The sequence below is a fragment of the Sciurus vulgaris genome (genome assembly GCF_902686455.1).
Source record: "Sciurus vulgaris genome assembly, chromosome: X".
Lineage (NCBI taxonomy): Eukaryota > Metazoa > Chordata > Mammalia > Rodentia > Sciuridae > Sciurus > Sciurus vulgaris.
In genome coordinates, this window is record NC_136471.1 from 95,998,798 (window position 1) to 96,026,671 (window position 27,874).

General features: G+C 47.6%; 2 protein-coding genes across 2 annotated transcripts; both read left to right on the top strand.

Moving 5' to 3' along the window:
• The first annotated feature begins 563 nt into the window (after positions 1–563).
• ELK1 (ETS transcription factor ELK1) lies at positions 564–15,248 on the top strand. The gene is made up of 6 exons (XM_079123544.1): positions 564–1,030; positions 9,164–9,407; positions 11,684–12,127; positions 13,027–13,458; positions 14,089–14,190; positions 14,275–15,248. The coding sequence occupies exons 2-6, from the start codon at positions 9,198–9,200 to the stop codon at positions 14,371–14,373; spliced, it is 1,287 nt and encodes a 428-aa protein (XP_078979670.1). The 5' UTR covers positions 564–1,030; positions 9,164–9,197; the 3' UTR covers positions 14,374–15,248.
• A 5,305-nt stretch (positions 15,249–20,553) lies between these two features.
• CFP (complement factor properdin) lies at positions 20,554–26,613 on the top strand. Its single transcript, XM_079123542.1, has 9 exons — positions 20,554–20,721; positions 20,807–20,957; positions 22,491–22,666; positions 23,118–23,288; positions 23,418–23,609; positions 23,814–23,987; positions 24,240–24,431; positions 24,576–24,687; positions 26,387–26,613. Exons 1-9 carry the CDS (start codon positions 20,658–20,660, stop codon positions 26,550–26,552), a joined length of 1,398 nt encoding a protein of 465 aa, XP_078979668.1. The 5' UTR covers positions 20,554–20,657; the 3' UTR covers positions 26,553–26,613.
• The last annotated feature ends 1,261 nt before the right edge of the window (positions 26,614–27,874 follow it).

Sequence of the window (27,874 nt, forward strand, 5' to 3'; positions counted from 1 at the left end):
CCACAGAAAATGGGCCAATTCAGCCTTTTCCTCCTGGCCCTAAGGTTTACCCCTCTCCTATACCTCAGCAGTTCCTCAGGTACCCCAAATAGCACTCGTGCCCTTCTTAGCTCAACCTTGGCCTCACTCCTGCTTTTAAATGGATCCAGCTTCCACCAATAGGCAGAGATTCCACAATCCCTAGTCAACCCCTAATCTAGGTTGGGTCCAGCTAACCCCCCAATAAACCAAGAGCCAGGTTCCACCTTCTTGTAAGTCTGGCCACGACTGGAGCTTGCCCTCCTGGTAGACATTTAATTTCTGCCCCGAAACGTTCTTTTGCACGTCTGGCAGCTCTCCAGCTTTCCTACCTCTGCTGCGTTCTAAATACGACTTTTCTAGCCAATCGCCATACAGTTACCCTGCCCGCCTACGCAGACCCGGACCCAACCCTCTCTTTGCTGGCTTCTACGCCCATTTCTATATAAGTCCTGCTTCCGCCGAGCGGCGTGGCGTGCAGCAGCGCCTGCTCAGTGTTTTGGCAGCTGTCTTGAAGTCTCATCCGCCAATCTGCGGAATATCAGACCCACCCACTTTAGGCTGTCTGCCATCAATCCCGTTTAGGCCAATCAACCTGAGGCTGGCTCCCCCGAATCTTGTCAATTGCCCATGGTCTATCAGTCTTGAGCCAATCAGCACGGAGTGCCCGCGAGACCAAGCGCATATTCTCCAGACTCAAACGGCAATCCGCTGTCGGTCTTTAGCCTTTAAGCCAGTCACAGCACAGCCCTGTGAGGTAGGGCCCGCCTTTCCAAGCCCAGAAGCTGTGCAGTAGAGCTGTGGCTGTTTGGCCAATCAGCGAGCGGCGGGACGTTCATCTCCTCCCCCATGGGCCCACGTGAGCCGTGGGGAAAGGCAGGGGCGGCTTCTAGGTGCTGCCGCCACCGCCGCCGCCGCCGCCGCCTCGGAACCCGGGCCTGGGGGGCGGTGGGGCCGCGTATGGAGCCCCCGCCCCCCGGAGCTGCTAACAACGCCGCCGCGCCACGCACAGGTGAGCCCTGGGCCTGGAGGGTGGGGGGCCCAGTCCGTGACCCCACGTATCCTTCCCGCCCCCGCTCGGAGGATGTGGCTTGGCCAGTGGCCTGCTGGTGTTCGACTCCCCACCACCGTGGCTGGTGGACCTATGTGTGGCATTGCCCCCTTATAGTGTATCTGACCATGGCCTAGACGCCCTCTCCTGCTAGTGTAATGGCTCAGTCTGCGTGCTTATGTTTGTCCCCACCCCAACTTACAGTGGACTCGTCCATGGTCTTGCCCCCCCCCACTCTACCCCCCAGTTACTGGGAACCAGTTTGGGGCCTGTTCAACCCCCTTAATAGTAGATGCGTCTAAGTGTATTTCTCTTAGCCTCAACTTTCAGGGGACCTGTCTGTGGCCCTGTTTATTCCATCTCTCCTGCCCTTGTAGCAAATCAGTCCCTGGTGCGGTATCCCCCCCATACACACACACACACACACACACACACACACACACACACGCCCCTCTTTCCATCTGAGCTTATATTCCTGCCTCCTCCAACCCCCAGTGCATCAGTCCATGGCTTTATCCAAATCCCTCATTTTATAGTGGATCAGTCTACATGCTTGTATTCACATCTCCCTAGTTATCAGTCCGTTGCCCTAACTCTCTCCCCTTATTTGTAGACTCCAGTTGTTGGGCTTCTCTCTTTTTAATAGTGGATCAGTTTAGTGCTTTATCTCTCTCCATTTTCAGTAGTCCAGTTCATGCCCTGTCCATCTCTCCTTGTAATCACTGTGTGATCTCTGTTCCTTTCCTCCACTGTTGTACAGGAGTCGATAAGCTTTTCTGTTTCCTTCCTTCCCAAAAGATTAACCACATCCCCCTCCCTTTGTAGTGAATCTCTTCCTTGGGTTTCCTGCATGAGTCCAGTGCTTTTAATCTTGCCAAGAGGGTCAATTTGTATACTTTCATTTCCCTCCTCCTTTCCTTATGCTGGATCAGTCTATGATCCTCACTGTCCTTTATCTCTTAGCAGATAAGCCTGGGTACTTGTTGAACCCAGAGCTTTTTACTGTACATCACACTCCCTCATAGACACTGTTAACCACCAAGACATTCTACCTCACTGTGATAAATGAATACGTCGATGATACTGATGATAATGCCAATAGGAGATAATGTTCATTGAGCACCTGCTACATACCAGAGTGCTTGGTATTCACAAACTCATTTAATCCTCATCACTGCCCTATGAGATAGGTACTAAGAAAACTGGAGCATAGGGAGGTTAAGTACCTTACTCAAAAGTTATCCAGTAAGCACTCAGGGAACAGGATGTATTTTGAGGCTCCCTTCTCACCTAATCCCACCCCACATGAAGCCCCACATTAGTTTCCATCTCCATGGTTTTGTTTCTGTTGTTCCCTCTGCCCTCAGAGCTGTTTCTGTTTCACACCTGGTCTCAGCACCCACCCATCCCCCCAATGCCAGTAGCTGTGTGACCTTAGATGAATGACTTAACCACTTTCTCCTTGCACCTGTTTCCTTATTTCTAAAACAGGAGAGTCAGAACTAGAATTCCCTCTAGTGTAAAGAAAGAATACCTGTGCTGGGCGTGGCGGCACATGCCTGTAATCCCAGTGGCCCAGGAGGCTGAGGCAGGAAGATTGCCAATTCAAAAAGCCAGCCTCAGCAACTTAGTAAGATCCTTCTCAAAATAAAAAATTATAAAATAAAGGGTTAGGGATGTGGCTCAGTGGTTAAGCACCCCTGGGTTTAATCCCTAGTAAAAAAAAATGAAAAATGAAAAGAAAGAATACCCATGAATTACTAAAACAGGTCACCTCTCCAGCTTTGCGTTTGTCACTTCCCCACCCTGTAACTGCTCCAGCCATGTGTGCCTCCCCCTCACTACTCCTTAAACGCTGCAGGAACAACCAGCCTCAGGACCTTTGCATTGGCTGTTCATTGGCTCTTCTTTCTGCCCCAGCATATTTCCTGTATCTGGAGCCCTGTTCAATTGCCAGCCCCTAAAGAATGAGTTCACCACACTGTGGTGCAGGGAACACACTATGTAAAGACACATGTATATAAGATGTTTCCAAGAATATCAGTTGATTTATGAATAAGGCGAGTGTTATTTTATCAAAAGCATGTGTTCACAGAAGTGTATGTAATATGCTTTACAAAGGCACAGATAGAAAAGATGTTTCTAAGAGACTTCATTTTATTGCATCTGGGTAGTGTTATTTCAGTGAAGCATGTGTTTGTCACACTGTGGTGCTTGGAATACACTATATAAAGGCACACATATTAAAAAAATGTTTCTAAGGATGCTATTTGTATAGAAATAAACTGAACATCCCCCTGACCATCTGATCCTGCACATCCAGCAGGATTCTGGCCCCTGCCCTGTGTTGAATGTCCCTTTGCCCTCTATCACTGTCTGATACTCTGCATTTTGTATATTGTTTGTCTATCCCCATTAGATTGGGAGTCCCATAAGGGCTTATAGGTTTTATCTGCTTATTCACTACTCTGTCTTCAGCATCAAAAAATGTACCTGGTATACAGTAGGTACTCAAGATCAGTTTGTTACATGAATAAATAGGGAAATATTATTTCAGACATCAGCGTGTGGAGCGGATGGAGAAGGAAAAAAGGATATGTAGCTAATTAAGATGTTAAAGCCAGGGAACCAGGCATGGTGGTGCATGCCTATAATCCCAGCTACACTCCTGTAATCTCAGGAATTTGGGAGGCTGAGGCAGGAGGATCACAAGGTCAAGGTCAGCCTGGGCAATGTAGCAAAACCATGTGTCAAAACAAAATTCTTAAAAAGGGCTAGGAGTGTAGCTCAGTGGTAGACTGAGAATATAGCTCAGTAGTAGTGTGTTTACCTAACATTTGCAAGGCCCTGGGTTCAAGCTCCAATGCAGACACACAAAAAAAATAAAGTTAGGGACTGTGCAAATATTTACTGAGCACCTGGTACTGAATACCAGGCATTCTTCCAAGTGCTTGAGATGTGGGGGGAACAAAATAGGTAGAAATTTCTGCCCTTATAGAACATTTATTTAAAGAGAAGGAGACAGATTATATAAACAAATTAGGTAAAATGAGATAGTATTAAGGTGCTAAGGAGAAAAAATATGGCAGATAAGAATAGAGTATTGGGATGATTGAAATCATTGGCACAGGGCAAGCCATACTTGGAAAGGTAACTGTTGAATTAAGGCCCAAAAGAAATTAGGGAGAGAGCCATATTAGGGAAGAGCCGGTACGAAGGCCCTGAGGTAGAATTTTGCCTGCCACACAGACAGAACATCAAAGAAGCCATTATGACTGTAGTGGAGTGGGGAAAGGGGTGGAAGTTGAAGTCACAGAGGTGAGGGCAGCCAGATGGTGTAGTGATATAGGCCATGGTGATACATAGGATTGGCAGTGGCGGGGGGGGCAGTGCAGGACACTGACACACTAATGGTTTACCTTTTTGAGTGTCTGCCATGTGCCAGAGATAATTTTTAAGTCCTTTATATATATTAACATTTAACCTCAGTAAGCCCTTGAGGTAGGTGAGAAAATTCGACTTTCAGAGTAAAATATCCCCATTTTACAGATGAGCAACCAGGTACAGAGAGGCTGAGTGCTTTCTCAAGGACACACAGACAGAACCAGGCAGAGGAGTGCAAGGCTATTCTCCAAGGAGGAGATTTGCCAAGGTAGCCAGGTTATTAAGTGCGTTGGTTCATTTAGAAGAAGAATGAACTCTGCCTGGTAGGTCCTGGAACATGATGATTGTGCCCTGAAGAGTTCATCAGTGGAGAGAATGACTTCCCCTGGCAGGGAGAACTGCATGAGTGTATTTTCAGAGGTGGAAACTCTCCTAAGAACTGTGGCCACCTCAGAACCTTTGTACGCACCGTTCCTCTGCGGGAAGTACCCTTCCCACAGATGTCAGCATGGCATGCTACCTCCCTTCCTTCAGGTCAAATGTCACTTCCACAGGGAAGCCCTCCCTGCTCACTCTGTGTAGAACCTCATCCCTGTTACCCTCTAGGATCCTGCTCTTCCATGTTTTTCTTCTTAGGGAACTGGGGGTGTACTGCGGCTAGGGTTGTTTGCTGGAGCCAATCCGCCTGGATTTGAATCCTGGCTCTCCCGGATTCCAGCTGTGTGACCTGGGCCAATTTGCTTAACTTCTCTGTACCTACACTGCCTCATCGGGAAAGTGGGGGAAATAATAATACCTACCCTTTAATGTTTTGAAAACTAAATGAGTTCAATGATTAATTCTATACAGTGCACAGTAAGGACAGTATGACTGGTTTGTATTTTTTAAATTAGTATTTATAGCACAAACACAGGTGTCTAATGGGCCTCTGAAATTGGCTATCTCCAAAATGAGACTCCTGCGCTCCCCTCCCATCTTATCCTCACCAGGCGCAGTGGCCTATAATCCCAGCAGCTGGGGAGGCTGAGGCAGGAGAATCACAAGTTCAAAGCCAGCCTCAGCAACTCAGCGAGGCCCTGAGCAGCTCAGTGAGACCCTGTCTCTAAATAAAACAAAAAGGGCTGAGGATGCTTCTCAGTGGTTAAGCATCCCTGAGTTCAATCCCTGGTACCAAAAAAAAAAAGAAAGAAAGAAAAGAAAAAATTACTCTCCCACAGTGCTCCCATCTTAGTTGATCATAATGCGATCCTTCCTGGGGATCAGGTCACAAATCCCCAAAGCAAGAGTCACCCTTGACTCCTCTCTCTCACCCCTGGCCTCCCCCCACAGTACTCGTCAGCACATCTGTTTGCTGTCTTCAGATTTTAGCCAGAACCCGCCACTTCTCAGCACTTTGACTGCCACCACCATTGTCTCCACTTGGACTGTTGCAGTAGCTTCTTTACTCAAATGGTCTGTTGTCTTCACAACAGCAAGAGGGATCCTGGGCTGTCAACACCTGTACTCGACCCTCTCCTGGCTCCTGTCTCACCTGGAATCCAAGTCCTGACAGAGCTCAGAAAAGCCTCACTCAGTCTGGCTCCCAGTACTCTTCTGTTCTCATCTCATACTACCTCCCTTGACCTCATGCCCTTCCACTGAGCTGGCTTCACTTCTCTCTAGTCTGCTCTGTACTCCAGCTTCTGAGCCTTCCACCCTGGCTGCTCCCAGATATATACAAGCCCCATTCTTTTACTTCCTTTTTGTTTGTTCAGATATCACCTCTTCAGTGCCCTGCCCTCCCTGACTGCCCTTGAAAAAAAATAACAGCTTCTTCCCTACCTGATGTTTTCCCCATAGCCCATATCACCATATTATTTCTTTTTTGTCTACCCCACTAAAATGTGAATTCCACTAGAGCTGGCATCCATGGCCCAGAGTAGGCACTCAATAAATGCTTGCTAAATGAGTGAAGTGAAGAAAAGTAAACCCTTCCAAGCAAGGCAAATTACTAGAATTCCGGGTTGTTGTTTTGCCATACTGAGGATGGAACCCAGGGCCTCATACATGAGAGGTAAGTGTTCCACCACTGAGCTGCAACCCCATCCCTACTAGAACTCTTATTAGGAGTCGGGTGGGAGAAGTGATAATAGGTACAACAGCATCCTGCATGCTTTTGAGGCTGGAAGCCAACTGTCAGATTTCACTGAGCTGATACAGGTTGTGCTGCGGCACAGAGGAAATGGCACAATTGCCTCTCTTCGCCACTAGGAGGCACCCTGAACTCTCTGGGCTTCTGAAACAAGCCAACCTTGGAAATAAACTCAGTGAGGTCTCCAAGTACAGGACTCTAATCTGGCATTCCAGGGCTTTGTGACTCTGTGACACTTGGCCTAAGACTTTGTCAACTGAATGAACTTCAAACTAGCTTGGGCATAAGAGGATCACGTTGTATGTTTTGGTGCAGATTAAAGAATGAAGCTGTAAATAATAGATGGAGGCCCTTTGAAACTTTCCGATTTAGGTTTATTCTTAATCCAAGCATCCCAGGCAGGTGGACAGTTGATTGATTAAAGTTCATTTCCTTGGAATACAGGAGGCTCATGTTTATTTCCAATTTTCTCTCAGGAAAGAGCAGTGATGGGGTGACAGGGAAGAGCCTGTTCTCTGAGGGACATGCTAAGAGGTAGCAGTCAGTGTGAGGGGAAGTTTAGTCTGATGGTTACAAGCTTAGACTACTGGAACCCAACCACCTGGGTCCAAATGGCTGGCTCTGTCACTTACAACTATGTGGCCTGTGGAAGTCACTTAGACATCTTGTGCCTCAGCTGCCTCATTTATAAATTAGCAATAATCAGAATACCTACTTTCCAGTGTTGTGATGAGGGATAATTGAGTCAGTGCCTATAAAAATAACAATACAGGTCTAGATTCCCTTATGCAAAACCCCTGGGGCCAGATGTGTTTCAGAACTGCGCATTTTTCAGATTTTAGAAAGGTAATATGGTGCACATATGATATGTTACATAACACCCTCAGCAAGCTCTGTCATCAGCTACGTTCACATTTCTGCAGCAGAATGTATGAACATTCACACCAAGTGAGGACTGATAAAAGGCCAGAAAGGGCCTTGTTTTGTTTCAAAGCAAGTTTTGCTGCCAAAAGACTTACAAAGAAGCTTTATGTTTTTAGAACTTTTTGAATTGAGGATAGTGGATAAGGAATTATGAGCAAATCAGAAACATATTTATTTAGCATTTATCATATCCTAGGCATATTATATTTAATCCACACAATAGTTAATAATCATTCCTATTTTACGGGTTGGCATGTCATTATCCCTATTTCACAGATGAGAAAATTTGAAGTACAGGAAAGTTACAGAATACAGTGAGGGTCACACAGCTAATAAGTGGCAGACCCAGGATCTGAACCCTGACATTCTGGCTGGAACCTGGGGATTGTCCAGTAGGCCACATTGCCTCTCTGCTTAGAGCAGTGCCTGACATGTACTAAGCAATTGATCAATGTTAGTAACTGCTATAATCAAGAAGGAGAACAGGGGCTGGGGGTAGGCATGTGTTTATCATGCACAGGACCCTGGAATCATTCCCCAGCACCAGTAAAAACAGGAAATGTCTAAAGACAGTCACAGGTCAGAGGAGTAGGGGATAGAAAAACAGAAGAAAGCGGGCATTCAGTTTCAGGAAATCTTCATAAAGGAAAATATCTTTAGGCTAAGACTTGAAAAATAAGGAAGATTGCTAAGCAGAGGTAGGGACCCCTACATGCAGTAAACAGTATTTGCAGGGTCTGGCAAAAGGCACTTCCTGAAAAGTTTGACATTGATGTAGCAGAAGATAACATGTTGGGGGTCAAATGAGGGGGCTTGTACTGATTTTCTAGTCCTGCTATAGTAAGTTATCTCCAACTTAGCTGCTTAAAACAACACATTTATTATTTCATAGTTCTGTAGGTCAGAAATCTAACACTGGTCTCACCAGACTAAAATGAAGGTGTGGGCAGGACTGTGGTCCATTCTGGAGGCAACAGGAGAATCATTTCCTATTCATTCAGGTTTGTAAAATTCTGTTCCTCAGGTTGTAGGAATGGAAGTCCTGTTTCCTTACTAGCTGTCAGCTAAGGGCTGTTTCAGCTTTAAGAGGCTGCCCACATTCCTTGGCTTGGAGCCCCCTTCCTCCATTTTCAGAGTCAGCGATGGCATATTGAATCCCACTCACACTTGGGATCTCTCCATACCAAGAGATGCCATCCCATTTCTGAGCTCTCTTACTGCTTCCTTCTGCTTTTAAGAGCTCATATAATTAAATTGAGCTCACTCAAACCATAATAATCTCCCTATCTTAAGGATCAATTTCATCTCAGTTCCTTTTTGCTATAGCATAACATACAGCTTCCAGGGATTCAGATATGTACATCTTTGGGGTCCAGGTGGCATTTTTCTGCTACTCATGGTCTTCCCTTCGACCCCCAAAGATTTGCATTTGTCCCACATGCAAAATAAATTTACACATCCTCCCAAAGTCTTATCACGTTATAGGAGGCATCCAAAGGTAGACCAGTAAGCTTAGAAGTTTGAGGATATTTAGAGAAGGGTGGTGGGGTTTGGGGACAGATAGAGACAAGACAATAAGAAAGGAATCCTTCTCTTGTTGTTCTGTACCCCTCCTCTGTCTACAGTCTATCAGCTCTAAGCTATCTGTCCTCCAGGTACCCCTGGGATGGCGTGAGCGCTCCCCCAGCGATGGACCCATCTGTGACGCTGTGGCAGTTTCTGCTGCAGCTTCTGAGAGAGCAAGGCAATGGTCACATCATCTCCTGGACTTCGCGGGATGGTGGTGAGTTCAAGCTGGTGGACGCAGAGGAGGTGGCCCGGCTGTGGGGGCTGCGCAAGAACAAGACCAACATGAATTACGACAAGCTCAGCCGGGCCTTGCGGTACTACTATGACAAGGTATGACCTCTGAGACCAGGGCTGGGACCCACTAAAATTTATATCATATTTAATTTTCTTGTAGCAATAACTTTGAAAACAATATAAAATGTCATTTCTTATTCCCACCTCTTGTATTCTCAGACCAATGCTGGGCCCATGAACATTTATCTCAATTATTTTGTTTTCGTATCTTATTACTTTGCCTAAAACCTTTATAGCAATATCAGTACTGACTACTCCTCACCCTGTTCTCTTGGTATCCCGGAAGCAAAGCTGCCCCACCATGCCTTGCTTGACATCCTGTTTTTGTGCCTTATTCTTATAGACAAAACACAGAAAACACAATATTGACCAGCCCTCATTATGTCATTGGAACTCCTGGACTGATGCTGGGCTCCCTTAGTTATTTCATAATCTTCTCTTACTCCAGAATATTTCATAAACTTATTCCTAGAATCAAAACTATCCTGACAGACTGGGCACAGTGCCATATGCCTGTAATCCTAGCTTTTTGGGAGAATAATGCAAGAGGATCACAAGTTCAGGGCCAGCTTGGGAGACTTAGTGACATCCTCAAAATTTTAAAAATTAAAGGGGAAGGTGGGTCGGGAATGTGGCTTAGAGGTAGAGTACCCCTGGGTTCAATCCCCAGTATAGAAAAAAAAAATCTACACTGAAAGTATGACACTAAGCTTTCTTTACTTCATTCTGTGGAACTCCCAATATATTTTAATTTTGTCAGTTTTTTTCCTTTCTTCTCTATTCCTTTAGCTAAAACCTCCAGAACAACAGGCATTAATATCAGCTCTGCACTCCATACACTTGGATTCCCAGAGCAGCATTGATCCACACAAAAATTTATATCAATTTTTACATCCTATCATCTGATTCCTGTAGCTAAATTTTTAGGTTTTCCCCAACTGGTCCTCTCAGGTCCCAAGACCAGTTTTGGCTTTCCCCTCCCCACAATATTTGTGCTAGTTATTTCATCTTATTTTCATACGTGAAACTTCCAAAAGAATATTAATAAAATCCATTTTCCTTCCTTTCCTGAGAAATACAACCCCATCCTGTTAAATACCTGAGTAACATTAAGACCTCCCAAGAAAGTAGTAGTTCCTTCCAGATTCCTCTTGCTCCCCACAGCAGTCTTAGACCTGTGCTTCCCACCCTTAATATTTTTTTGTCACTTCTTCCATTTTATAACTTAGTCCTCTAGCTGAAACCTTCAAAACAATATTAGTAGACTACCTCATTCTATTCTGGTTCTGAGACCACCAGAACATCCCTGGGATCTTCTAGACCAGATGTGTCCCAAAATATCCCCAAACATACTCAGAGACCCACCCAAGTCAGCCTTGAGAACTTTCTCCCAGTATTTACATCAATATCTCAATGTTCTCATCTGATTGTTGTCAGTTACTTCATTTTCTTAGTGCTTTAGCTTACTTCATACAGAATTCAGAGTGAGGCTTCACCCTGTCCTCTGTAGTGCCCTTGCCCTATTCCATATCAATGTCAATAGCTTTAAATAATCCTCTATATCAATAATTTATCACCCCATTCATCAACACTAATGTCTTCCAACATTTATATCAGTAGTCACTTCCCTGTCTTATTATACAAGCTAGTCTGAAAAACTGTGTCTTGGCAGTGAGCCCCAATACTCAACCCTATTAACCCAGTGTTTTTTAGAGCCAGAAGGAGCACATGGTTCTCATCTTTCCCCCTAAGTGAATCCCACTGTGAAATGGACCCAGTAGGGGTAGGGGAGTCGGACAGATGGAGATGAAGAGTGACAGGGTGACCTGGAGGAAGATGGATGGAAGGAGAATAAAGAAAGAATTGTGGAAGGGGAAATAGAGAAGGAGGAGAAGCTGGGAAAAGATACAGAGCAGGAAATATGGGAAGGGAGAAGGAAGGGAGGAGCCTACAAATTGAGGGAGAGATGAGCAAATTGGGAATAAGTATGAGAGCTAGTTGTGGTGGTGCACACAACCCTGTAATCCCAGCAACTCAGGAGTCTGAGGCAGGAGGATCACAAGTTTGAGGCCAGCCTCAGCAGTTTACCAAGACCCTCAGCAACTTAGTTAGAGCCAGTATCAAAAGAAAAAAATAAAAAGGACCTGGCATTTGGCTCAGTGACAAACACCCTGGATTCAATACCCAGTAAAAAAAAAAAAATGGGAGCTAGTGAAAAGGAGGGTGCCAAGAGAAGAGGAACATCCTCCACACCTTCCCTGCACCCTGCCCCTTTCCTCTAAAGCCCTTGGTTCTATCTCCTCCCTTCCCAGAATATCATCCGCAAAGTGAGTGGCCAGAAGTTTGTCTACAAGTTTGTGTCCTACCCTGAGGTTGCAAGGTGCTCCACAGAGGACTGCCTGCCCCAGGCTGAGGTATCTGTAGCCTCCACTGTGGCAAATGTGGCCCCTGCTGCTGTACATGCTGCCCCGGGGGACATTGCCTCCGGAAAGTCAGGCACACCCAAGGGTGCAGGAATGGCAGGCCCAGGCGGTTTGGCACGCAGCAGCCGGAATGAGTACATGCGCTCTGGCCTCTACTCCACCTTCACCATCCAGTCCCTGCAGCCACAGCCACCCCCTCATCCTCGGCCTGCCTCGGTGCTTCCCAACACCACCCCTGCAGGAGCAGCAGCACCTCCCTCCGGGAGCAGGAGCACCAGTCCGAACCCCTTGGAGACCTGCCTGGATGCAGAAGAGGCTAGCCTGCCTCTGCAGGTAAGTACTAGAATATGGAATTTAAGTAAGGGCTATGGAGGCAAAGACGAGGGACGCACAAGTCTGACATGAGAGGCAGGGCTGGTAGTGGAAGAGACACAGAAGTCCTGTTAAAGGACATAATGATGGAAGGAGTGACACAGAAGTCCTCTGGAGAAAAAGGTGGGGAGAAGAACTGTACACATCCTGAGAAGGAAAGGGGAGAGTAAGTATGCAATAATTAGTTACGCGACATGTCGTAAGTGCCCAAATGTATCATTTGTTTAGTGCACTGGTTCTCAGATTTCAGTGCTCACCTGGATGACTTATTAAGCCAAAGATTGCTGGATCCACACCCAGAGTTTCTGATTTATGTGGGCCTGGGGAGAGGTTCCAGAATTCGCTCTTTCTTTAATTTGTTTTATTTTTCCGTACTGGGGATTGAACCTAGGAATGCTCTATCACTGAGCTACATCCTCAGTCCTTTTTTTATTTTGAGAGAGTCTCACTAAGTTGATGAGGGTCTTACTGAGTAGCTGAGGCTGGCAGCTAACTTGCTATGGTCCTGCCTCAGCCACCTGAGTTGCTGTACAATGTTCTCATGTAAAATTTGCATTTTAATGAATTTCCAAATGACACAGATACTGCTGCTCGGTAAAATAAATTTTTAGAACCACTGTTTTCCTGAAGGAGGGTGGTACCCCTTGAGTCCCACCCCCATCAGGTTGTCTCACCTTGGGTCCTCTGCCCCACTTCTGTGAAGAAGCCCCATGTTTGGTTGGAGAACCTGCCATGATGTGCAGTCACGCCTCCTGTACCAAATCTTGTCTTCCCTGGAAATTCACTGAGTGGTCCACCAGAGAAGGATCTTCTAGCCCAACAACCCTTCTGCATGCCCTTTGTGCTCATTCCTCTCCCAGGTCATCCTGACTCCACCTGAGGCCCCAAACATGAAATCAGAAGAACTGAATGTGGAGCCAGGTTTGTGCCGGTCACTGCCCCCAGAGGTGAAAGTGGAAGGGCCCAAGGAAGAGTTGGGAACTGCAAGAGAGGTGGGGTTTGTGCCAGAAGCTGCCAAGGCTGGGCCCGAAGCCCCTCCTGCAGAGGGCATGCCAGCCCGCATGCCCACTGTTGTTATGGAGACTACAGCACAGGTGGGTGGCCTTGCAGCCTCCACCACTGAGATCACCCAGCCACAGAAAGGCCGAAAGCCCCGGGACCTGGAACTTCCACTCAGCCCAAGCCTGCTGGGTGGACCAGGACCCGAACGAACTCCAGGATCAGGAACTGGCTCTGGTGTGCAGGCACCTGGGCCAGCACTGACACCATCCCTGCTACCTACGCATACATTGGTGAGTGTCTGCAGGGGGCAGGGTTGGCAGCCAGGATGGATGGGATTGGCTTATGGAGGGTGGCTGACAGGAAATAGAGAAGGAACAAAGGAGGATATCTTGGAAGACGGTGGGGCCTTCTTGTGTAATTGGCTGTGCTGAGACTAGGGCTAGAGGGATAGAGCTTGATTAAGGAAGGGCAGTTCCAAGGACTTGGAGAGTGGGATTGAGGGGCCCAGTCTGTGGGATTTCAGGGTGGGGCTTTTTGCTTATTGAGTTTGCTTATTGAATTTGCTTGTTGAGTTTCTGTGAGGTAAACAGATGGGAAGTAAGAGTGGCAAGTTGACCTTGGGCTGTTGGGATGGTGACTCTGAGGTTTGACGGCAGCATGTAGAGTCTGGTGGATGGTCTTGCCTAGTGAGTTCTCAGTAACTGAGGTTGGCTCTCAGGATTTGGGAGAAGATGTCAGTGTGAGAGTTCAAGAGATGTCATGGGTGTGACCTCACTAGTTAATAGTCTGGGTCTAAACTTTTGAGAAGGGACCATGGAAGTCTGAGTAGGAAATATATGGTGGGGCTGAGACCACATTCCTTCCATTTTCCCTCACCTGTGTTCTACTCACTTGAGCTCTGACCATTCCTTTCCCTGCAGACCCCGGTGCTGCTGACGCCCAGCTCGCTGCCCCCCAGCATTCACTTCTGGAGCACCCTGAGTCCTATCGCACCCCGAAGCCCAGCCAAGCTCTCCTTCCAGGTAGGATACCTTCCCCTATCTGGGAGTGGGTAAGAGATGCTAGCATGACCCCTGTCCATGACCTCTCCCTATTTCTGCCCCCAGTTTCCGTCCAGTGGCAGCGCCCAGGTGCACATCCCTTCCATCAGCGTGGATGGCCTCTCGACCCCCGTGGTGCTCTCCCCAGGGCCCCAGAAGCCATGACTACCACCACCACCACCCCTTTCTGGGGTCACTCCATCTGTGACCCTGAACTTCTCTCCAGCCAGCAATCTCAAGGAGAAACATATTCAACTGACAGACTCGAGCTCTGGTTGTGGTGGGGTGGGGATTCCTGGGAAGAAGAATCTCTCACTAACTCCTTCACCGAAAACCCACAACCTCTCTCTCCTTCGTCAGTCCCCCAGTGGCCGCCCTTACACGTCTCCTACTTCAGTGGTAGGGGCGGTTTATTTATTTATTTTTTGAAGGCCACTGGGAGGAGCCTGGCCCAACCCTTTTAGGGGGGTGGTTAAGACATCTCCCCCATCTCCCTACTTTTTTCCCTAAGACAAGACAATCGGGGTCTGGCTTGAGAAGGACCTTTCTTTATTTATTTCTCAGCCTGCCCTTGGGGAGATGAGGGAGCCCTGTCTCCATTTCGGGGTGTGGATAGTAGAGCTAGTTTGTTTTGTTTTATTATTCCTGGCCATACCCAAGGGTCCAGGAAGAATTTATCCGCTTTAACGGTTTGGGAGTCTTGGCCAAGAAAGGATCACACCCTTGAAAGAGGAATTTCCACCTCCTCAACCTTTCTCTCAGCTTGTTCTTTATTCAACAAACATTTTGGCCAGGGAGGAACACCCCTTTTGTTGTTCTCCCCCCTGAGAAGCCATTCCTTTGTCTGCCAAACTCCCTGGGGTCCTGCCAGTTACCTCCCAATGGAGGGTTTTTTTGGGAGGTGGTCCCCGTCTGGGGGGCCCCTCCAACCAGTACTCCAAGTTTCCCTGTCTTTCACCCCCTGCCATTTTGATAGTATAATCTATTTTTAAATGGGGCTTTTCAATAGGGGAGAGGGAGGCATCTCTTCCTATATCTGATGGGGTGGGTGGGTGGGAAGGAAGGGATTTGGGGGAAATCTTCATGCTGCCCCCAAGTGTTTATTTTTGATACCAAACGTATTTTCAGCTCCCTCCCTCCCAGCCCCCCAATTTCCTGCGGGCGGGTACAAAGGACCCTTTAAGTGTCCCTGGAGTTGGGAGGGAGGAACAGGGGACATAAAGCCTGTCTTGTCTCAATTCCAGGCTGGAGAAGGTGGGTTCAAAAGACACCTGGACTCACCTCTTAGCACCAGCCCAGCCCAGGCCTGGGGACCTGGGGGTTGGTGATTTGGGGGACGGTGCTACACTCGTCTCCTCTGTTTGTTTTACTTCCCCAAAATGGACCTTTTTTTCTAAGAGTCCCAGAGAATGGGGAATTGTTCCTGTAAATATATATTTTTAAAGGTGTTGCTGGAGGCTGCTGGTGGTTTTTTCTGCCTCCCCACCCCCCGCCGATTCTTTGGAACAAGCTGAGTGTGACAGACATGACTTTGTGTGAAGGTCAATGAGGTTGAGGCAGAGGTTAGTGGTAAGAGAAATAGTACGATGGTGTGTATTAGAAACAGTAGTAGAGACTGCCAGTTTTTTAACTGGGTGTGGCCAGAGAAACTGTGGAAAGTTGTGATTGTGTGTATCATGCATGCGAGAGAAAGTAGATGTGTGACCACAAACTTTTGACAGCATGTCTATGAGAGCAATTGTGGCTGTGTTTCAGAAACTCAACTTTGGGACTGAATGAGTGATTAAGATACTATTCGAGAACCTGTGATGGTATGTTTGAGATATTGTTCATGAAAAGGGAACAGGAACTGCAGATTGGTCACTGTTTGACAGGCTGATGCTGAGCAAGACAGACTGGGTGAACAGAACCACATGTAAGATACTATGTGGGCAGGAAACTGGTGGTGAAGATCATCAGGGACCATGTATAGGTGAGACCTCACTGTATGTAAACAGGCAACTTGATACTTGAGAAATGGCTTTTATGTGAAACTACATGAGGTCAAAGTGGCAGCTAAAGCTGTAGGAGTACACACACAAGAAGTGTATTGTATGACAGAAAGTGGCTGTGAAGCCAGGAGGTGTCAGAGACCCAAGGTATGAGAATGTATGTATGAAAATGTTTCTTAAGAGACTGTGGCCAAGGGCAGAGATAGCTCAGTTGGTAGAGTGCTTGCGTTGCAAGCTCAAGTCCCTGGGTTCAATCCCCAGCACCACCAAAAAAAAAAAAAAGAGAGAGAGAGAGAGACTGTGGTCAAGACTGAGAAACAGGATGGCGGTTGCCACAATAGTCTGTGAGGCTGTAATTGGGCACATGTGTGTGTGAACCTGGTGGAAGCTGGTTTACAATTAAGACTGCAGTCTCTTCACAGGGTGGAGACTGAAGGACTGAAATGATACCGGAGACCACAAAACTGTCTGAGAGGAAAGAAAAGAGAAACTGTGAGGGACCAGCAATAGCAAATACTGGAAGCCAACGACTGTGGGAGAAAAACGTGACAACTGAGCAGTGTCTGAGAGTGTATGAGTCTATGAAATATGTCATAAAACTAAATCAGAAAATGTATGTTTGTCTAAAAACTGAGAAGTTGACACCAAGCCAATGAGACTACCGAGCAACCACATGATCAGTGTGCATGAGAAACTTGGGAGGCTGTAATTGTGGGCCTGTGTCTGATAAACCGACTATATGAAGAAAATGATGGTGTACATGCCTGCATGGGGTATCGGGGAATGATTGAGGAGACTTATCAACTGCCTAGTGGTACTTGTGAATTAATGACTGCATGTGTCAGAAGTGGCTGAATGGGTGGGTGTGCCAGCGTCTGAGAAACTGGTTGTGTGCATAGATAGGCGACTCTTTGTGAAAGACCTTTTGCAAGCCTGTAAATCAAGGACTCAGTGATGGAAGCAGCTTGAGAAGGCATGTGGGATGAGGTGAGGGAGACAGTGTCTGAAGATGGTGATTGGGTATGCATGTGAGTCTTCCTGGAAGGCTGTTAAGAGGCTACAATCGGGAACTGTGGGGGTGTGAATAAATGGCTTAAGTGAGAAGGGGGAGGAGAGATGGTGACTTTGTGTGTTCAAGAAACTCCATGAGAGTCTAGTTAGTGGTGACTGTAAATGAGTGACTATTTGTGTGAGAAAATGGCGAACTGAATGAAATGGCTCCTGTTGTGAGATAATATGACTGTCTTTGTGTGTATGTAAAAAATTGGTGAGAGAAAATACTGGCAATATCAACCAAATGAGACAGGCTCTAAGATACTATTGTGTGTGAAACTGTTAGCAGAAGACTATAATGAGACTGGGGATCAGTGGCAGAGAAATGACTCCCAAGTGAGTAGGTGACAGTGTCTGAGAGACTGTATGATCAAGTATGTATGTGAGCCTGTAGTGGAAGCTGTAAATCCAGAACTGTGTGGGTATGGGTAATAAAGTAAATAAAACACGACAGAAAATGACTGAGACCAAATGAGACAGTGTATGAGTGGTCATAGACGGAATGTGCCAGGCCTAAGAGAAAAAAAATCTGCCTTTGTTTGGCCTCTTCCTCTGCAGGCCTCTTCCGCTCAGTCCCCTGGTCTGGCTTCTCCCAGTTCTCCAAAACATGAAATGCTGGGGTTCCCCTTGGCTTTGTTGGAGACTCCCTTTTCCTCATGCACCCCCTCTAGGTGGTCTTCTCTGGTCCCAACACTTGAAATAGGACTTATCCCCCAAGGTGATACCCAGATTTTTATCTCCAGCTCATACCATTCCTCTCAGCATTTACCAGAATCTCAGGTTTTTATTTCACTTATTGATTCACTCAGCAACCATTTATTGAGCATCTCCTGTTTGCCAGTACCCATCTGATGTCCCGAAGACCCAGCAGTGAACAAACCAAACCCCCTGGCCAAGTAAAGCTAATATTCGGTGAGGGAGACTGACAAGAAACAGATAAATACATTATATCAGGCAGTATTGTGATAATTAAATAAGACAAGACTCTATAGCTCTTTGCTTAAATAAGGAATCTGCCGAGTCATTTCAATGCCTAAACGTGTGTGGGAGAAGATGAAAGTGCTGACAATTCTCATCCACAGGGAATCCTAAGTATTTATGCAGTTTAGGAACAAAGGAAATATCGATTATAACATTATTACCAGGGCAACAGGTGATTAAATAAAGCAGCCAGGCAGAATTGCAGGTTTCTTGGGGAGTTTGTTTTCACTGGATAACACAGAACTGACAGCTGAAGTCTTAGAATCTTAACAACACCCATTGTTCAAAGCAAACATTCAAAGACAGGCTTATATTCTCAGAGAACAGAGTACATCTGTAATGGATACAAATATTCACACACACCTTATCGCCCAGAAAACAAGAGCAGCATTCTTGGGGAACTTGTTTTCAACACCTGACCAAATTCTTTTATCTTGTTTTAATTTGTGGAATGGTATTTCTTTCTCCTTGAATGCAGGAGAAATGAGGCATAGCCTTGCTGTCTTTTTTAAAATATATTTTTAGTTGTAGATGAACACAATACCTTTATTTATTTTTATGTGGTACTGCAGATCAAACCCAGTGCCTCACATGTGCTAGGCAAGTGCTCTACCACTAAGCTGCAACCCCAGCCCCTGCCTTGCTATCTTAAGGTCCTTTATTGTTAAGATTGTTGTTTTCATTTCTATACATTTTGTAGTGCTAGGGATGGAACCCAGGGTCTTGCACATACTAGGCAAGTGCTGTACTGCTGAGCTATATCTTCATCCCACAAGACTGTTGTTTTTAAAGTAGGCTATGGAATTTGATTTGTTAGGGCTTATGAAAAAGAAAGTAGGACTGTGGGGCACAGTTTTACCTGTAAGGAAAATGGGCTGAAAATAAGTTCATTATTAACAGTAAGACAAAGCATGTAGAATTATTTTCTCTAGAGGAGACTCACAAATTGGTGGTGGTGGTTCTCAAAGTATGGTCCCCAGTGTCACCTAATATTAGACATGTATGTGCTTTTTTTTGCTACCAGGAATTGAACCCCTGGGCACATAAGCACTGAGCCACATCCCCAGCCCTTTTTATTGAGACAGGTTCTCATTAAGTTGCTTAGGGCCTCACTAAATTGCTGAGGCTGGCTTTGAACTGATCCTCCTGCCTCAGCCTTCAGAGCCACTAGGATTACAGGTGTGCACCACTGCACCCAGCTAAAATGTCCATTCTTCAGCTCTACTCCACACCTGTAGAATCAGAAACTGGGATTGAACCCAGTGATAAAACCCTTTGGGTGATTCAGATGCACACTGAAGTTTGAGAGTCACTGAACTAAAGAGTAACAGGGATATCATCCAGGAAGGGTAGCTCTGTGAAGGAGATGGTGTCTATTATCTGTCTCTCCTTTTACAGTAGAAATCACTCATAGGTCAGGATTTTTTTCCTCTCTGCTCTCTGCTCCATTGAATTCTGAGAACTATGGCTTCCAAAAAGTGTTCAATAATTGTTCAATCAGTCAACATAGCAAACACAGGACACCTAGTATATGCTAGGCACTATTTGAAGGACTTTTAAAAATCTCAACTCCCAATCTTCTCAACAAACCCACACAACTATGTCATAGGTGCTGTCTGTATGTACATTTTACAGAGGAGGAAGCAGGCAGGAGGAGGGGATGGTATCTGCCCAATGGTACTCTGATTGAACATAGCCCAGCTGATTCCCTCCTGTCCACCCCTGCCCCAAGCCCTGAAGGTATCCTCAACTGGGCTCCCAGGGCAGTGGATATCCCCAATTCCACCCTTTCTGGATCCCTCCCCACACCATGCCACTTCCTCTTCTCACTTCCCTTGTGGTGACCTCTCCCCACATGTTGACCGCAGGGAACCTCACTTTTAGGAAAGAGGAGGGTGGGGTTAAGTCAGGATGGAAGATGAAGCAATTGCTTCGATGCCTTCTCTACCCCTCAAGGAGAGCACTATCATTTTACCCTTGTCCAGCACCCCCATGATACTGACCATTTCATGTGGTCAAGATTATACATTTTACAGGTAGGGAAACTGAGACCCAGAGAGGTTGAAGTGACTTGCCCAAGGTCGCACACCTATAAGATTCATCTTGCTCTAAATGCTCAAGCTCCATTGCCTTTCAGTGACAACTTGTCAAAGGAGCAGGGACTGAACACTAAGGTTGCTGAATGGAGCAGGGAAACAGTGTAAGGTGCTGGGGATTGGGTGACAAACAAAACAGAACTAAGGGTAACACAGGAAATGGGGAAGGGAAAGAAGAGGAGGCGGAGGGAACAAAACAGGTCAGAGCTGAAGGGGCCTGCAGGATATCCTCCTAGTTCCTCCTGTCGGCGGTTCCTCTTTCCAGAAGCAGGTCAGCCCAGATAAAACCAGACCTCCTCACTGGTCAGGGCACGGGTGCACATTCAACATGACTACCCGAGCGCAGGCCCCTCAATCACTGCTGCTGCTACTGCTCACCCTGCCAACCACAGGTGAGTGAGTGGGAGCCCAGCTGTCCCCTGGGGGACCCAGATGTACCATACCCCTGACCATGCCCTCCCCCTGGTCCTGTTACAGGCTCAGACCCTGTGCTCTGCTTCAGCGAATATGAAGAAACCTCTGGCAGGTGCAAGGGTCTCCTAGGGGGAGGCGTCAGTGTGGAGGACTGCTGTCTCAATGCTGCCTATGCCTTCCAGGAGCGTGACAGTGGGCTCTGTCAGGCATGCAGGTTCGGGGGAACCTAGGGTTGGGGGGCAAAAAGGACCATGACCCAGACCTAGGCTCTTCCTTTCTCTGGGACTTCCAGTGTTGACCCTGGAGGCCATGATCATAACTAGCTTAGGGTTTATCAAGCTTGGTACTATTGACATATAGAGCTGGAAACTTCTTTGTTGGGGGTTGGGGGGTGAGTGCTGACCTATGCCTTGTAGGATATTTTGTCACATCCGTGGCCTTCCACTAGACTCTAGGAGCGACTCACCTACCAGTTGGGAAAATAAAAACTGTCTCCATACATACCCAAATTTCTGAGGGCAACTACAGTTCCCTAATTATGATGACAGCTCATATTTATTGAGTGCTTACTGTATATAGAGACATCTATATATGGGAGGGGAGGAGTTTGGGGGAATTCTGAGGGAAGCTCCAGGCCCCTAATTATGATGATACCTTACATTCCTTGAGCATTTCCTCCATACTAGATGCAATGCAGGGATTTCTAGGGTAGTTCTAGTCTGTTAATCATGATTTCCTGCAGCTTACATGTATGGATTCTTACTGTATTCCAGATGTATTTCCTAACTTATTTCCTGACTGCTTACTATGTATTCCAGATACACTACAGGGATGAGGATCTCGTTTTGCAGGGGGGATTTCCTGGGGATTGAACCGAGGGGTACTCTACCACTGAGCCACATCCTCAACCCTTTTTATTTTATTTTGAGACAGGGTCTCAGTAAGTTGCCAAGGCTGGTCTCAAACTTGAGATCCTCCTACCTCAGCCTCCCAAGTTGCTGGGATTACAGGTGTGCACCACCAGGCCTGGCAAGGATGGGTATTTTTGAGAGCAGCTTTTGGTCCCTAGCCATGTTGGCAGGTCATATCTTTTTTAGCATTTGGCAGCATACCCTACCATGAAGGAGTTTGCGAATGGATCCAGGGTATTTCTTTTTTTATTTTTTTGGACTGGGGATAAAACTCAAGGGTGCTCTTCCATTGAACTATATCTCAGTCCTTTTATAAAGTTTTATTTTGAGACAGGGTCTCACTGAGTTGCTGAGGCTAGTCCCAAATTTGCAATCCTCTGGCCTCAGCCTCCTAAGTTACTGGGATTACAGGTATGCACTGTGGCACCTGATGATCCAGGGTATTTCTGAGGGGACGTTTGAACTCATTGGCATGATGGCTCCTATTTATTAAGCATTTCCTGTCTGCCTGCTACTGTGCAGGGTGGTGGCCTTTTGGGTTTCTGGCAGCAGTTTGGGCTTCTAGTCCTTAGGTTTGTTTACTGTATACCCAGCTTTGTCCTTGGGGATTTCCAAGAGGAACTTTAGGGCCCTGGTTATGAAGGAAAGTGACATTCATCAAGAACTTAATTATGTGCCCACCTATTCTCATTCAATTCCCCAGCATCCCTAAGTGGTAGGTACTCTTGGATCCATACTGCACATTTACCCAGCACCCTCTTATGTGCCTGCCTCTAGAGTTCCATAGGCCATCCTGTCAGTTTGTACCAGGATAGGACATGTGTACCTCTTCACAGGTTGCCACGATGGTCACCATGGTCCTCATGGGCCCCCTGCTCAGTGACATGCTCTGAAGGCTCCCAGCTGCGACACCGGCGCTGCATGGGCAGGGGTGGGCACTGCCCTGAAAAGGTGGATCCTGGGACCCTTGAGTGGCAGCTACAGGCTTGTGAAGACCAGCCCTGCTGTCCTGGTGAGGAGGATCAGCCAGACAGGCAAGCACTCCCCATCACCTGGCCCCAGCACCAAATGAATCAGTGCAGAGGCCCTGAGGACAAGCCTGTGCCTGATGCTGCAAGGAGCTGAGGAGGTCCTGGTGACTGGAGGAGAGTGGTGGGAGGTGAGGCTAGAAAGGTGAGGGTGGCTACAGTGAGGACATTGACTTTAGTCAGTGATTTGGATTGTGGGCAGGGGAGAAACTCGATCTTACTTGGTTTGGGAAGATGACCAACCGTACTTCAGGAGTCAAGCAGAGGAACTAGTATGAAAACTGCTGCCATGGTCCAGATGAACAGTAATGGTGGGCCAGATCTGGGGACAGAGAATGTAGGGACAGGATTAGCTGACATGGGGTACATGAGGAAGCCAGGAACACTGATTGGCATCCCTACCTCCATCCCATCTGCCTCTCTCCTCTCCAACAGAGATGGGTGGCTGGTCTGAATGGACACCCTGGGGGCCTTGCTCTGTCACCTGCTCCAAAGGTATCCGGACTCGCCAGCGAGTATGTGATCGCCCTGCCCCCAAGTGTGGGGGCCGCTGCCCAGGAGAGGCACAGCAGTCAGAGGCCTGTGACACCCAGAAGGTCTGCCCCAGTGAGTGAAGGCAGCCACAGGACCCTGCTGGGGCACAGGGTGGGTATGTGGGGTTTCAGCCAGGAACTGCCTGGCAGAGAGGACCTCCGCAATCCTTACCATGTGTACATCCTCCCACTCCTATCACAGTACATGGGGCCTGGGCTGCCTGGGGCCCTTGGAGCCCCTGCTCAGGCTCCTGCCACGGTGGACCCCACATGCCTAAGGAGACACGAAGCCGCACATGCTCTGCACCTGAGCCCTCCAAGCAGCCTCCTGGGAAGCCCTGCCAAGGACCAGCCTATGAGCAGCGGAGCTGCACTGGCCTGCCACCCTGTCCAGGTATGTGGTGATGAGGCCACTGGCATGGGCCTCATCCAGCAAGCCTCTTGAGTCAGGGCACAGATGTCTGTCATTTTAGAGGATAGAGTTCTCATACCATGTAATAACGGAGGCTTTCATTTGGGGACAGACTGCCTCAAAGGTCTAGGGACTGGGGTGGGTTGAAGTGGCCTTTATCCTTACTCCCTTTCCTCCCTCCAACAGTGGCTGGGGGCTGGGGGCCATGGGGCCCTGTGAGCCCTTGCTCTGTGACCTGTGGCCTAGGCCAGACCCTGGAACAAAGGACATGTGATAAACCTGCGCCCCAGTATGGGGGTCCCATCTGTGTTGGTGATGCCACTCGGACCCACATCTGCAACACAGCCATCCCCTGCCCTGGTTAGTACCTAGGAGGTACCGTTTCCATGCTTCAGGTCCCCACCTCCTGCCCTTCTGCTGCCCAGTTCCTATTGCTGAGACCTTCATGCCTCTAATTCCTCCTTTCCCAGTCCTCATCCCTTGGTTACACCTCTGGTCCCCAATTCCCACATCTGATCACCCCCACTCTCTCCAACAGCCTTCTTTCCTTCCCCTGAGCTCCCTTATTCACTCCCTATTTTGATCCAAGCCCCTGTTGCCTTGTCTCTATAGTGGATGGAGAGTGGGCAGCCTGGGGGAAGTGGAGCACCTGCGCCCGCCTCAACCTGAAGTCTATCAGCTGTGAGGAAATTCCCGGCCAGCAGATACGCACGAGAATTTGCGTGGGCCGCAAGTTTAATGGACAGCGATGTGCTGGGCAATATCAGGATATCCGACATTGCTACAACATCCAGAACTGCATCTGTGAGTGCCCCCATAGATAACAATGAGAGCTGGGCAGCCCATGCAGGGGCAACGGCTTCCAACTCTGCTGTGGCCCCTGCCCTGTCCCTGCAGTCTCCCCCTCGCCTCCAGTTTTGACTCTGTGATCCCCTCCCCTTGTTACAGTGAAAGGCCAGTGGTCAGAGTGGAGTACCTGGGGGTTGTGTACACCCCCATGTGGACCCAACCCCACCCGCATCCGCCAGCGCAACTGCTCAGCCTTGCTCCCCAACTTCTCGTGAGTGAGGGGGCAATGGGTGACTGGGAGGGAGTCATGATGTTGAAGGTGGGATAATCAGTCCCCCAATTAGGGCTTCCACCACTTGGTCTAAGGTGCCTGCCCTATTGAGTGACATCTCCCAGGAAGAGGGGAGAAATTAAGTGAAGAAGGAAGATACTCAGGGAGAATTCAAAGCCTCTGTGCCCTTAGTCACTCACACAGTCACTCAGCTGTTCTCCCATTCACTCTGTCCTTCTTGTGTCCATTCCTTCTGTGTTCTGTGTTACCATGCTTTGAATTGCTCAGTTGCCCATGACTTCATTCAATTCTTCAGTATCTCACTGCCCTGAAATACTCCAAGGCCTTGTTGGCAATAGTTGTAGAACCCAGATCCAAGAACCCCTCAAGGGGCCCAGGTAAACAGAGCCCTGAGAGAATGCATACAAGGAACAGCTGGTGCATGGCACCATACTCTGGGTCCAGGAAGCTGATCAGGCCTTCCTGGGAAGGCGGAAGTCAGGACAGGCATTCCTGGCATCAAGACTGTGATCAGGGTCTTAAACACAGGTGATTGACCACACTAAGTGTTCACTGGTGACTAGAGTGGCCCAGGTGTTGGAGAAGGTTAAAATACCCATCCCTTCCTACATTGAGCTACTTGGTTAAGCAGGCTTTTCACAGCTCTTAGAAGGTCTGGCATTTGGAACATGATCTCCTAGCTCTGGGGTCCAGAGTAGGTCCTGAAGATGAGTTAGAGGTGTTGAAAGGAGGTGCAAAGGACCTCAAAAAGAGAGAGACTGAATGAATGAAGGACTAATTGAGAGAATTGGGATGGGAGTGAATGGAGGGTTTGCCTAGTAGGAAAAATTACCCAGGCAAAGGCTTTTCTGGACATGGAACTGAGTTTGGGTAAAGTGGAGGAGGAGAGAGAGAGATTGACTCAGGCTAGGGATTTGGGCCCAACATCAAGGCCTTGAATGTCGAGACAAGATATGTGGGTTTTTTTCAGGTGGGAAATGGGAAGAGATATAAAGGGTTTTAGAAGTAAGAGAAGTTAGCTCCCATCAACAATTAACAGCCGGGCTGGGGATATAGCCCCATTAGTAGAGTGCTTGCCTTGCAAGCATAAGGCCCTGGGTTTGATCCCCAGCACCCTAGCATCTCTCTCCAACAAACAAACAAACAAACAAACAAAAAAATACACAATTAACAGCCACCAGCATTTACTGAGCACTTACTCTGTGCCAGGCACCACACTGAGCACTTTACTTAATGTTAATTCATGTATCTTCACTCTGCCTAGTGAGGTGGGTATTGATATTATTATTCCTATTATTACCATTTTGTAGATAAGGGAAACAGGCACAGGAAAGGTAAAGAAGCAGCCCAATATCATACGTAAAATGTAGAGTTGGGCACACAGTGGGCACTTATTAAGAGTTTATTGATCTGAGTGTGGTGGCACACACCTCTAATACCAGCAGCTCGGGAGGCTGAAGCAAAAGGATTGTGAATTCAAAGCCGGCCTCAGCAAATTAGCAAGGCCCTAGGCAACTCAGTCAGACCCTCTTTCTAAGTAGAATACAAAATAGGGCTGGGGATGTGACTCCATGGTCAAGTGCCCTGAGTTCAATCCCTGGAATCCCCCCAAAAAAGTTTATTGAATGCATTCTTGCCTTCCCTGAACTTCTTTCTTCCATTTTCCTTAACATCCCAGGCCCACTGTTTCCATGGTCGAAGGTCAAGGTGAGAAGAACATGACCTTCTGGGGGAATCCACGGCCAATGTGCGAGGAGCTTCAGGGACAGAAGCTGGTGGTGAAAGAACAACGGCCATGTCTACATGTGCCTGCCTGCATAGACCCTCAGGAACAGAAACCCTAGCATCTCTCTCCTCTATTCTGCTTCTCTGACCTCTCAGACTTAAATAAATCAGTCTCTTTGGGCTCATCTAAGATTCCTTAAAGGAAGAAAAGCAACTTGACCCCTTCCTCCAAAGTGGGGCAATAGCATCTTCTAGGGCAAAGTCACAGCAGCCTGTGGTGGAAAACAGTATTTTCCACTGTGGCTGCTTTATGGAAGGAGTGAAAATGAGTGTGAAGCCCCAGTTTCCCTTTGCCACTGCCCAAATGCTGTCTCGGACCCTCTAGTGCCCTAGGGCTGCCCAGCACGTCCCTCTGCAGAGCTCTCCTTTGCGGGTTTCATGATTGACTATTTCCTCTGGCAGGCACTTCTTGATTGGCCAGCATTCTGGCTAGTTGTTATCTCCCCGCCTCCTGAAGCTCCCTGGGTTCCCACCCACCAGATCCTCTGGGGGGGGGGGGGGCAATTCCATGTCAATCTACCATGAACAGCGGCAGAGGTGTGGCCAGTGTTGGCGGCAGAGGCGTGGCCAGTGTTGGCGCCCTGCCGAGCGAGCACCTGCACCCACCCACTCAGCAGCCCAGTTCCAACACCACAATTACCCGTGACAAATAGCTATGGGAGGCTGGGGGCGGACTGAGGAAGTGGGTATGATGTGCTTTGAGCTGAGGTGAGGGTATAAAGAAGTTAGAGTCAGCATCCGCCTGGAGGAGCCCCTAGGACAAACCCAGACACATATTCCTCACGCAGTTGTTCATTTCACTCAACACTTAAGTGTCTGCTGTATGCTAAAGCTAAGTTTGGGCATCTGGGATGGAGGAGGGCCTGGTAGAAGGAGAGGACATCTGAACCAGGGAACAGACTCAGAATAGGCATTCCTTTCGTTCGAACATCTATTCAACACTTAACGCCTACTGTATACTAACAATAGTGCTGGACATCAGGGGGACATAGAAAAGAAGAAGAATCAGAGCAGCACGTGCCTCCACAATGAAGAGAAAAAATCCAGACCCCAGTGCTCTTAGCACTTGCTCATTAATTTACCACTCACTGAATGCTGAGCCCCTCATGATGAGCCGCATAGGATTCATTATAATAATGATGGTAATAGCTAATATTTAGAAAGCACTTAGTGTGTGCCCAGTAGTGTCTTAAGGCTTTCCATAAGCATGAAGTCATTTAATCCACAACAAATCCATGAAGGTCACTATTATCCTTATTTTGCAAAGTAGAAAACAGCCACAGAAAGCTTATCAACTGGACATTTTTGAATCCTGATGGATTGTGTTGTAGCCTCAAATATCAGAAGCAGAGTTCAGGATTTGTGCAGTGGGTAAAGGGAA

Excerpts from the sequence above, each read along its gene's own strand:
- ELK1 (XM_079123544.1), top strand. The coding sequence starts at position 9,198 with ATGGACCCATCTGTGACGCTGTGGCAGTTTCTGCTGCAGCTTCTGAGA. Across the intron at positions 9,408-11,683 it reads TGCGGTACTACTATGACAAG|AATATCATCCGCAAAGTGAG; the intron begins GTATGACCTCTG and ends CTCCCTTCCCAG. Across the intron at positions 13,459-14,088 it reads TGCTACCTACGCATACATTG|ACCCCGGTGCTGCTGACGCC; the intron begins GTGAGTGTCTGC and ends CTTTCCCTGCAG.
- CFP (XM_079123542.1), top strand. The coding sequence starts at position 20,658 with ATGACTACCCGAGCGCAGGCCCCTCAATCACTGCTGCTGCTACTGCTC. Across the intron at positions 23,289-23,417 it reads CACCCAGAAGGTCTGCCCCA|TACATGGGGCCTGGGCTGCC; the intron begins GTGAGTGAAGGC and ends CTCCTATCACAG. Across the intron at positions 23,610-23,813 it reads TGGCCTGCCACCCTGTCCAG|TGGCTGGGGGCTGGGGGCCA; the intron begins GTATGTGGTGAT and ends TCCCTCCAACAG.